This window comes from Oncorhynchus clarkii, chromosome 18, assembly GCF_045791955.1.
Source record: "Oncorhynchus clarkii lewisi isolate Uvic-CL-2024 chromosome 18, UVic_Ocla_1.0, whole genome shotgun sequence".
NCBI lineage: Eukaryota > Metazoa > Chordata > Actinopteri > Salmoniformes > Salmonidae > Oncorhynchus > Oncorhynchus clarkii.
In genome coordinates, this window is record NC_092164.1 from 16,531,039 (window position 1) to 16,543,538 (window position 12,500).

Genomic DNA, 12,500 nt, shown 5'->3' on the forward strand with positions numbered 1-12,500 from the left:
CACACACACACACACACACACACACACATACACATACACACAGACACACACACACACACACACTCACCAGTATCCCCAGAGAGGTAGAGTAGAATGGAGAGGTGAAGTCTATAACTCTGCTCCTGGCTGAGTTGATGGAGAATGATGTCACAGCCATGTCTGCTGTTCCACTCAGCAGGTCTCCCACCTAATATGAGAAATCAGGAACATCTACAACCTTCAGAAGACACTGTTCACATGCATTTAACAATCCTTCTGCAAACATTGTTCTTGGTTAGGTAAACAATCATGTCAAATATGCATGCAATCATATATAATATTATACAAAGAAAAACAGACAGACAGACAGACAGACAGACAGACAGACAGACAGACAGACAGACAGACAGACAGACAGACAGACAGACAGACAGACAGACAGACAGACAGACAGACAGACAGACAGACAGACAGACAGACAGACAGACAGACAGACAGACAGACAGACAGACAGACAGACAGACAGACAGACAGACAGACAGATAGATAGATAGATAGATAGATAGATAGATAGATAGATAGATAGATAGATAGATAGATAGATAGATAGATAGATACAGTGCCTTGCGAAAGTATTCGGCCCCCTTGAACTTTGCGACCTTTTGCCACATTTCAGGCTTCAAACATAAAGATATAAAACTGTATTTTTTTTGTGAAGAATCAACAACAAGTGGGACACAATCATGAAGTGGAACGACATTTATTGGATATTTCAAACTTTTCAAAAACTGAAAAATTCGGCGTGCAAAATTATTCAGCCCCCTTAAGTTAATACTTTGTAGCGCCACCTTTTGCTGCGATTACAGCTGTAAGTCGCTTGGGGTATGTCTCTATCAATTTTGCACATCGAGAGACTGACATTTTTTCCCATTCCTCCTTGCAAAACAGCTCGAGCTCAGTGAGGTTGGATGGAGAGCATTTGTGAACAGCAGTTTTCAGTTCTTTCCACAAATTCTCGATTGGATTCAGGTCTGGACTTTGACTTGGCCATTCTAACACCTGGATATGTTTATTTTTGAACCATTCCATTGTAGATTTTGCTTTATGTTTTGGATCATTGTCTTGTTGGAAGACAAATCTCCGTCCCAGTCTCAGGTCTTTTGCAGACTCCATCAGGTTTTCTTCCAGAATGGTCCTGTATTTGGCTCCATCCATCTTCCCATCAATTTTAACCATCTTCCCTGTCCCTGCTGAAGAAAAGCAGGCCCAAACCATGATGCTGCCACCACCATGTTTGACAGTGGGGATGGTGTGTTCAGCTGTGTTGCTTTTACGCCAAACATAACGTTTTGCATTGTTGCCAAAAAGTTCAATTTTGGTTTCATCTGACCAGAGCACCTTCTTCCACATGTTTGGTGTGTCTCCCAGGTGGCTTGTGGCAAACTTTAAACGACACTTTTTATGGATATCTTTAAGAAATGTCTTTCTTCTTGCCACTCTTCCATAAAGGCCATATTTGTGCAATATACGACTGATTGTTGTCCTATGGACAGAGTCTCCCACCTCAGCTGTAGATCTCTGCAGTTCATCCAGAGTGATCATGGGCCTCTTGGCTGCATCTCTGATCAGTCTTCTCCTTGTATGAGCTGAAAGTTTAGAGGGACGGCCAGGTCTTGGTAGATTTGCAGTGGTCTGATACTCCTTCCATTTCAATATTATCGCTTGCACAGTGCTCCTTGGGATGTTTAAAGCTTGGGAAATCTTTTTGTATCCAAATCCGGCTTTAAACTTCTTCACAACAGTATCTCGGACCTGCCTGGTGTGTTCCTTGTTCTTCATGATGCTCTCTACGCTTTTAACAGACCTCTGAGACTATCACAGTGCAGGTGCATTTATACGGAGACTTGATTACACACAGGTGGATTGTATTTATCATCATTAGTCATTTAGGTCAACATTGGATCATTCAGAGATCCTCACTGAACTTCTGGAGAGAGTTTGCTGCACTGAAAGTAAAGGGGCTGAATAATTTTGCACGCCCAATTTTTCAGTTTTTGATTTGTTAAAAAAGTTTGAAATATCCAATAAATGTCGTTCCACTTCATGATTGTGTCCCACTTGTTGTTGATTCTTCACAAAAAAATACAGTTTTATATCTTTATGTTTGAAGCCTGAAATGTGGCAAAAGGTCGCAAAGTTCAAGGGGGCCGAATACTTTCGCAAGGCACTGTAGATGACGTACCAGACCGGACCAACTCCCAGTGCTGCTCATCGCTCCGTACTTCCCGTCTCCCACGATGTAAAGGTCAAAGGTGAACTTCAGGTCCTCCGACAGCTTCTCCAACAGGTCAATAACGTAACCATAGCAACACTTCCGCTGGTCCTCTGTTGGGTCTGGGGTTGTGGTCAGGACAGGACAGGGACAGGAAGGATCAGTCCTGGTCTACTGGTCCTCTAGTGATGTACTGTAGGTGTTGTGTACTGTAGGTATACTCACTTTGGTCAGTAGTGGTAGTGGTTGTATTGGTCTGGTGCAGGTGACTGAACAGTGAGTCCAGTAGATCTGAGCGGTTAGTTCTAGGGTCCAGACACAGCTGACCAGCGGGACACAGCCCATCCTCATCCACCTCTCTAGTGAACACGAAGGGATGCTCCACCAGGGTCACGACCCTTAATCTCCGGGCCGCCATCTGTAGCCCCGGCCTCCATCTCCCTCCAGGACTGTTGTCTCTGTCCCTATCCCCTCTCTGGACCCCTAACCCAGACCCGGACCCTGTCCTCCTCCCCGGGCCTAACCCCAGGCTAGCCCCGACCCCCAGCCCCAACACCCCCTCGTCCAGCTGTAGGCGCCCGGTGGTCCAGTGGGCCACGGTGACCCAGGACGGCTGGCCAAGAGGACCTCTCTTCAGGCTCCACACGTGGTACAGCTGGGAGGAGAGGACCTGGGAGAGAGCAGGTGCCACACGGACCATGCCTGTAGAACCCTGGAATGATGTGTTGGAGAGGAACCTGAAGAGGAGAGAGAGACAGAGAGAAAGAGAGTGAGAGAGTGTGAGAGAGAGAGAGAGAGAGAGAGAGAGAGAGAGAGAGAGAGAGAGAGAGAAAGTGAGTAGAGAGATAGAGAGTAGAGAGAGAGAGAGTAGAGAGAGAGAGAGAGTAGAGAGAGAGAGAGGGAGAGAGAGGGTGAGTGAGTGAGAGAGAGAGAGAGAGGGTGAGTGAGTGAGTGAGTGAGAGAGAGAGAGAGAGAGAGAGAGTGAGAGGGAGAGAGAGGGTGAGTGAGAGAGAGAGAGAGAGAGAGAGAGAGAGAGAGAGAGAGAGAGGGTGAGTGAGTGAGAGGGAGAGAGAGGGTGAGTGAGAGAGAGAGAGAGAGATAGAGAGAGAGAGAGAGAGAGAGAGAGAGAGAGAGAGAGAGAGAGAGAGAGAAAGTTATAGTTTGAACATGTAGACAGACACAGATACCCAGTATGTTCTTTCAGATTGGCTGGGTGTCATAATTGGTTGGCTGTTCCAGCCAGTCTCATTATTTTAACTTAATGCAGTAGAGAGAGAAATTCTGTCTATCTGCCCACGCACATAAGCACACACACACACACACACACACACACACACACACACACACACACAGACAGACAGACAGACAGACAGACAGACAGACAGACAGACAGACAGACAGACAGACAGACAGACAGACAGACAGACAGACAGACAGACAGACAGACAGACAGACAGACAGAGTGTTCTTATTACTATGAGTTAATGCAGTTCATTGTGGTTGTTTCTATCTAACTGGCCCCACCATCATTACTATTCCTCTCAGTCTCCACCCAGTCCTAGCGCTGCTTTACCATGGAATACATTGGTACGCACAATTAACTCTCACACATATATCTGCTCTGGGTATCCAACCGTGCAGGGATCGTTGGGTGACGTCTGAATATTAACCATGCATGGATTCTTGGGCGATGTCTGGGTCATTGGTTAGTCATTGGCCGATGTTTAGGTTATCGGTTGAACGTTGGGTGACGTCTGAATATTAACCATGCATGGATTCTTGGGCGATGTCTGGGTCATTGGTTAGTCATTGGCCGATGTTTAGGTTATCGGTTGAACGTTGGGATGATGTCTGAATATTAACCATGCATGGATTCTTGGGCAATGTCTGGGTCATTGGTTAGTCATTGGCCGATGTTTAGGTTATCGGTTGAACGTTGGGATGATGTCTAAATATGAACAATGCAGGGATCATTGGGTTAAGTCTGCAAGTTCGAATGGTTCATTAAAACTCCTAAAACTGTTTCAAATTTCAAAGTGCTCTATGTGTGTGTGTGTGTGTGTGTTTGTGTGTAACTGGAGAGTGTGTGTGACTGATGGTGACTTCCTTCCATTAACTCTGACAGCAGAGGAGGAAACATTAAAACTATGAATTAATACTAAGGTCGTTAACCCACCTCTACCCTCCACTCTGCACTGAATATCAATGTACCTAGAGAGTGTGTGTCCTGTTTACAGCCCAACTGACTCATCAGATGTCAGACTGGTTACAGACCCCCCCCCCCCCCCCCCTCTCTCTCTCCCTCTGTCCTCTCTCCCTCTGTCCTCTCTCCCCCTCTATCTCTCTGTCCTTATTTCTCTCTCTCTCTCTCTTCAGTTGATTTGGCAGCTGTGTCTATTGAAGAGCTGTATGGTCGATCTCACTTAGATAACAACACCCTGTTTTATCTCCTCTTCTCCTCTCTCCTTTCCTGTCCTCCTCTCTCCTTTACTCACTCCGTTCCTCTGCTCCTCTCTCCTTTCCTCTCCTCCTCTCTCCTTTCCTGTCCTCCTCTCTCCTTTACTCACTCCGTTCCTCTGCTCCTCTCTCCTTTCCTCTCCTCCTCTCTCCTTTCCTGTCCTCCTCTCTCCTTTACTCACTCCGTTCCTCTGCTCCTCTCTCCTTTCCTCTCCTCCTCTCTCCTTTCCTGTCCTCCTCTCTCCTTTACTCACTCCGTTCCTCTGCTCCTCTCTCCTTTCCTCTCCTCCTCTCTCCTTTCCTGTCCTCCTCTCTCCTTTACTCACTCCGTTCCTCTGCTCCTCTCTCCGTTCCTCGTCTCCTCACTCTGTTCCTCTCCCCCTCTCTCCTTTACTCACTCCGTTCCTCCTCTCTCCTTTTCTCTCCTCCTCTCTCCTTCCTCTCCTCCTCCTCTTTCACCCCGCTCCATAATGTGGGTAGAAGTGTTGTAGTAGAATGTTGTTGTTCTAAACAGAAAGAAGGCCGATCGACAGCGTGTAGCTTCACACACTTTGGTGAGAAAACGTAAAGACCATTTATGCTTCTTTCAGAATCCAAGGCCTGTCATGTTATTAGTCTGTAACCTAAATCTCAGTGGATACTGCTATGACTTACAGCCATGTCATCATCTACAGTCATGGCCAAAAGTTTTGAGAATGACACAAATATTAATTTCCACAAAGTTTGCTGCTTCAGTGTCTTTAGATATTTTTGTCAGATGTTACTATGGAATACTGAAGTGTAATTACAAGCATTTCATAAGTGTCAAAGGCTTTTATTGACAATTACATGAAGTTGATGCAAAGAGTCAATATTTGCAGTGCTGACCCTTCTTTTTCAAGACCTCTGCAATCCACCCTGGCATGCTGTCAATTAACTTCTGGGCCACCTCCTGACTGGCAGCCCATTCTTGCATAATCAATGCTTGGAGTTTGTCAGAATTTGTGGGTTTTTGTTTGTCCACCCGCCTCTTGAGGATTGACCACGTTCTCAATGGGATTAAGGTCTGGGGAGTTCTGGCCATGGACCCAAAATATCAATGTTTTGTTCCCCGAGCCACTTAGTTATTTTTTTGCCTTATGGCAAGGTGCTCCATCATGCTGGAAAAGGCATTGTTTGTCACCAAACTTTTCCTGGATGGTTGGGAGAAGTTGCTCTCGGAGGATGTGTTGGTACCATTCTTTATTCATGGCTGTGTTCTCAGGCAAAATTGTGAGTGAGCCCACTCCCTTGGCTGAGAAGCAACCCCACACATGGTCTCAGGATGTGTTACTGTTGGCATGACACTGGACTAATGGTAGCGCTCACCTTGTCTTTTCCGGACATGCTTTTTTTCAGATGCCCCAAACAATCAGAAAGGGGATTCATCAGAGAAAATGACTTTACCCGAGTCCTCAGCAGTCCAATCCCTGTACCTTTTGCAGAATATCAGTCTGTCCCTGATGTTTTTCCTGGAGAGAAGTAGCTTCTTTGCTGCCTTTCTTGACACCAGGCCATCCTCCAAAAGTCTTCGCCTCACTGTGTGTGCAGATGCACTCACACCTGCCTGCTGCCATTCCTGAGCAAGCTCTGTACTGGTGGTGCCCCGATCCCACAGCTGAATCAACTTTAGGAGACGTCCTGGCGCTTGTTGGACTTTCTTGGACTCCCGAATCCTTCTTCACAACAATTGAACCGCTCTCCTTGAAGTTCTTGATTATCCGATAAATGGTTGATTTAGGTGCAATCTTACTGGGAGCAATATCTTGCCTGTGAAGCCCTTTTTGTGCAAAGCAATGATGACGGCATGTGTTTCCTAGCAGATAACCATGGTTGACAGATGAAGAACAATGATTCCAAGCACCACCCTCCTTTTGAAGCTTCCAGTCTGTTCTTCGAACTCAATCAGCATGACAGAGGGATCTCCAGCATTGTCCTCATCAACACTCACACCTGTGTTAACGAGAGAATCACTGACATGATGTCAGGTGGTCCTTTTGTGGCAGGGCTGAAATGCAGTAGAAATGTTTTTGGGGGATTCATTTCATTTGCATGGCAAAGAGGGACTTTGCAATTAATTGCAATTCATCTGATCACTCTTCATAACATTCTGGAGTATATGCAAATTGCCATCATACAAACTGAGGCAGCAGACTTGTGAAAATTAATATTTTCATTCTCAAAACTTTTGTCCACACACAGCTTGGGTGGACAGACAGACAGACAGACAGACAGACAGATAGATAGATAGATAGATAGATATATAGATAGATAGATAGATAGATAGATAGATAGATAGATAGATAGATAGATAGATAGATAGATAGATAGATAGATAGATAGACAGACAGAGTATCTGTAATCTGGCTAGGTTTCCAACAAACTCCCCAAGTGTTTGTAGGTTTAACTCTGAAAAAGCCCTGCTTCCTTTCCTCATTTCCTCCCTCACTCCAACCCTCCATCTATACCTCTCTCCCTCAGGCATTGGGCGGTTAATTACCTTTCCTACCGGAAGTCTAACTTCCAGTACGTTGCAATACACACTGGCCCTGTCAGATACAACACTGTCTGTATCTATGTAAAGCTGTCAGAGAGAACACTGGCTCTATCTATGTAAAGCTGTCAGACAGAACACTGGCTCTATCTATGTAAAGCTGTCAGACAGAACACTGGCTCTATCTATGTAAAGCTGTCAGAGAGAACACTGGCTCTATCTATGTAAAGCTGTCAGACAGAACACTGGCTCTATCTATGTAAAGCTGTCAGACAGAACACTGGCTCTATCTATGTAAAGCTGTCAGAGAGAACACTGGCTCTATCTATGTAAAGCTGTCAGAGAACACTGGCTCTATCTATGTAAAGCTGTCAGACAGAACACTGGCTCTATCTATGTAAAGCTGTCAGACAGAACACTGGCTCTATCTATGTAAAGCTGTCAGACAGAACACTGGCTCTATCTAGGTAAAGCTGTCAGACAGAACACTGGCTCTATCTATGTAAAGCTGTCAGACAGAACACTGGCTCTATCTATGTAAAGCTGTCAGACAGAACACTGGCTCTATCTATGTAAAGCTGTCAGACAGAACACTGGCTCTATCTATGTAAAGCTGTCAGACAGAACACTGGCTCTATCTATGTAAAGCTGTCAGACAGAACACTGGCTCTATCTATGTAAAGCTGTCAGACAGAACACTGGCTCTATCTAGGTAAAGCTGTCAGACAGAACAATGGCTCTATCTATGTAAAGCTGTCAGACAGAACACTGGCTCTATCTATGTAAAGCTTTCAGACAGAACACTGGCTCTATCTATGTAAAGCTGTCAGAGAGAACACTGGCTCTATCTATGTAAAGCTGTCAGACAGAACACTGGCTCTATCTATGTAAAGCTGTCAGAGAGAACACTGGCTCTATCTATGTAAAGCTGTCAGACAGAACACTGGCTCTATCTATGTAAAGCTGTCAGACAGAACACTTGCTCTATCTATGTAAAGCTGTCAGACAGAACACTGGCTCTATCTATGTAAAGCTGTCAGAGAGAACACTGGCTCTATCTAGGTAAAGATGTCAGACAGAACACTGGCTCTATCTATGTAAAGCTGTCAGACAGAACACTGGCTCTATCTATGTAAAGCTGTCAGAGAACACTGGCTCTATCTATGTAAAGCTGTCAGAGAACACTGGCTCTATCTATGTAAAGCTGTCAGACAGAACACTGGCTCTATCTATGTAAAGCTGTCAGAGAGAACACTGGCTCTATCTATGTAAAGCTGTCAGACAGAACACTGGCTCTATCTATGTAAAGCTGTCAGAGAGAACACTGGCTCTATCTATGTAAAGCTGTCAGACAGAACACTGGCTCTATCTATGTAAAGCTGTCAGAGAGAACACTGGCTCTATCTATGTAAAGCTGTCAGAGAGAACACTGGCTCTATCTATGTAAAGCTGTCAGACAGAACACTGGCTCTATCTATGTAATACATGCATCACTAGCCACTTTAACTATGCCACTTTGTTTACATACTCATCTCATATGTATATACTGTACTCGATACCATCTACTGTATCTTGCCTATGCTGCTCTGTACCATCACTCATTCATATATCCTTATGTACATATTCTTTATCCCCTTACACTGTGTACAAGACAGTAGTTTTGGAATTGTTAGTTAGATTACTTGTTGGGTATTACTGCATTGTCGGAACTAGAAGCACAAGCATTTCGCTACACTCGCATTAACATCTGCTAACCATGTGTATGTGACAAATAAAATTTGATTTGATTTGATTTGATTTGTAAAGCTGTCAGACAGAACACTGGCTCTATCTATGTAAAGCTGTCAGACAGAACACTGGCTCTATCTATGTAAAGCTGTCAGACAGAACACTTGCTCTATCTATGTAAAGCTGTCAGACAGAACACTGGCTCTATCTATGTAAAGCTGTCAGAGAGAACACTGGCTCTATCTATGTAAAGCTGTCAGAGAGAACACTGGCTCTATCTATGTAAAGCTGTCAGAGAGAACACTGGCTCTATCTATGTAAAGCTGTCAGAGAGAACACTGGCTCTATCTATGTAAAGCTGTCAGACAGAACACTGGCTCTATCTAGGTAAAGCTGTCAGACAGAACACTGGCTCTATCTATGTAAAGCTGTCAGAGAGAACACTGGCTCTATCTATGTAAAGCTGTCAGACAGAACACTGGCTCTATCTATGTAAAGCTGTCAGACAGAACACTGGCTCTATCTATGTAAAGCTGTCAGAGAGAACACTGGCTCTATCTATGTAAAGCTGTCAGACAGAACACTGGCTCTATCTATGTAAAGCTGTCAGACAGAACACTGGCTCTATCTATGTAAAGCTGTCAGACAGAACACTGGCTCTATCTAGGTAAAGCTGTCAGACAGAACACTGGCTCTATCTATGTAAAGCTGTCAGACAGAACACTGGCTCTATCTATGTAAAGCTGTCAGACAGAACACTGGCTCTATCTATGTAAAGCTGTCAGACAGAACACTGGCTCTATCTATGTAAAGCTGTCAGACAGAACACTTGCTCTATCTATGTAAAGCTGTCAGACAGAACACTGGCTCTATCTATGTAAAGCTGTCAGACAGAACACTGGCTCTATCTATGTAAAGCTGTCAGAGAGAACACTGGCTCTATCTATGTAAAGCTGTCAGACAGAACACTGGCTCTATCTATGTAAAGCTGTCAGACAGAACACTGGCTCTATCTATGTAAAGCTGTCAGACAGAACACTGGCTCTATCTATGTAAAGCTGTCAGACAGAACACTGGCTCTATCTATGTAAAGCTGTCAGACAGAACACTGGCTCTATCTATGTAAAGCTGTCAGACAGAACACTGGCTCTATCTATGTAAAGATGTCAGACAGAACACTGGCTCTATCTATGTAAAGCTGTCAGAGAGAACACTGGCTCTATCTATGTAAAGCTGTCAGAGAGAACACTGGCTCTATCTATGTAAAGCTGTCAGACACACCACTATCCCTGTCTTTGTAATGGTGTCAATAAAACTTTGTATAGCTGTCTAAAGCTAATCTAGCCACAGTCCCAAGCCTTCAGTCTATCTACAGTCTGTCCAGGTCTGTCTGTTTATTATCATCCTTGGCATGGATTATAAATGGGACAGGTCCTCTCAGACTCCATTCTATCATCTGGTGCCAATGGCTGGAGGAGGGGAGAGAAATGTGTGTGTGTGTATATGTGTGTGTGTGTGTGTACAATATATCTACCTGGCCAGGTACTGTCCAGAAGAGGGCACTTCCTCTTTGTTAGGTTTGTCGTAACAGTTGACCAGGTTCTGGATCAGAGCCAGGTCTGGCCTCACCTCACTGGCCGACGTCACCGCCTGGCCAATCAACCGCAGCGCGTCTCGGATGTAGAAGGTGATGGGCTTACGACCCACCTAGACACATACACACACTTTTAAATGAGTTTTCAAAGGTCAAATAAAATAAACCAATCAGCCAATCAATGAATCACCCAATCAACCAACCAAATCAATGATTGAATAAATCAACCAATTAATAATCACCTCTCCATAAGCCAATAGGCCGAGGGGCCCGCCCAGCGAGAGGAGAGAGTCAGGTGACAGAGGGTTACCCATAATCCACTGCAGCGCGGGGAGCGAGGGAGCGAGACGCTGGGCGCAGCGGAGGACAGAAGAGAGACATTCTGGGTCGGAACCAAGGATGACCACGGAGGAGAGAGGAGAGGCGGAGCGAAGAAGACGACGGGAGAGGAGAGACAAGACCTCAGCTTCCCTCTTGTCTTCTCTGGTCTCATCAACTGTTTCTTCACTTCTCTCAGCCCTTCTTCCCTCCTTCCCTCTCTCCTCCCTCCTCTCCTCCTTCCCTCTCTCCTCCCTCCTCTCCTCCTTTCCTCTCTCCTCCCTCCTCTCCTCCCCTCCTATATGTGTAAGGTTGATGATATCCAGTAGATTCCAGCTTGTTGCTTTCTGTGTCTCTAGATGTTTCAGTAGTCCCTCCCCCCTCTCCTCCCATCCAGGACACACCACAGCGACTCCCCCTCTACCCCCTTCCTGACCCCTGCCTCCCCCCTCTCTTCTCCCTTCACCCTCTGTCTCCCCCTCTACCCCCTGGAGAACAGAGAGCAGAAGGTTGGCCAGGCAAGAGGGTGGAACACGAACTGACATTTGGAGATGGAACCGGTTCTAGGGGGAGAGAGAGAGAGAGAGAGAGAGAGAGAGAGAGAGAGAGAACAGAATGTTACTAGAACCAAACCATTCTGCAATACTTTCATAGTGTGATGTTCATAAATCTTGAATGTTGTTGAATGGAGTGAAAGGCCCCTGAGTGAGCTACCTGTGCTCCCTTCTTCCAGACTCTACTTTCCAACCATGTCTTGTTGCTTTACGCCTACAGGCAAAGTCAAGGGTATGTGCATATGTATACAGTATCTATGGGTTCAGTAAGGAACACATACACACACCTTATGAATATAGACAGAGCGAGGGAAATCTGCTAGAAGTCTCCAGAGACACGACTGAATTAATACAGTATATATACATATACTCATGGGGGGGTGTACAGGTCTGAATTAATACAGTATATATACATATACTCATGGGGGGTGTGCAGGACTGAATTAATACAGTATATATACATATACTCATGGGGGGTGTACAGGTGTATGTGTGTGTGTGTGTGTGTGTGTGTGTGTGTGTGTGTGCGTGCGTGCGTGTGTGTGTGTGTGTGTGTGAGGTACCATAGTGTTTGAACTCAGCAGAGGTGTGGGGGTTGTACGAAAAAGTTGGTGGCTAGGTGTGGGGTGGAACAGTGTGTGAAAAATAGAAAGAGAGGGTAGAGGGATGGAGAGATGGAGGAATGGAGGAATGGAGGAATGGGAGGGATGGGAGGGTGGAGGGATGGGGGGATGGAGGAATGGGAGGGATGGGAGATGGAGGAATGGGAGGGATGGAGAGATGGAGGAATGGAGGAATGGAGGAATGGGAGGGATGGGAGGGTGGAGGGATGGAGGAATGGGAGGGATGGAGAGATGGAGGAATGGGAGGAATGGAGGAATGGGAGGGATGGGAGGGTGGAGGGATGGAGGAATGGGAGGGATGAGAGATGGAGGAATGGAGGAATGGGAGGGTGGAAGGATGGAGGGATGGGAGGGATGAGAGATGGAGGAATGGGAGGGATGGAGAGATGGAGGAATGGAGGAATGGAGGAATGGGAGGGATGGGAGGGTGGAGGGATGGAGGAATGGGAGGGATGAGAGATGG

The 12,500-nt window shown here is 45.7% G+C and overlaps 1 protein-coding gene across 1 annotated transcript in view; it reads right to left on the bottom strand.

Annotated features, from left to right (window-relative positions):
* Positions 1-12,500, bottom strand: part of LOC139373077 (glutamate receptor ionotropic, NMDA 3B-like) — a 62,825-nt gene that overhangs the window by 23,994 nt on the left and 26,331 nt on the right. Inside the window, exons 3-7 of the mRNA XM_071113164.1 lie at positions 10,785-11,423; positions 10,483-10,655; positions 2,477-2,988; positions 2,222-2,373; positions 68-187 (exon numbers count right to left, since the gene is read on the bottom strand). Coding sequence (XP_070969265.1) covers positions 68-187; positions 2,222-2,373; positions 2,477-2,988; positions 10,483-10,655; positions 10,785-11,423 — 1,596 coding nt within the window. The remainder of the gene's footprint in view (positions 1-67; positions 188-2,221; positions 2,374-2,476; positions 2,989-10,482; positions 10,656-10,784; positions 11,424-12,500) is intronic.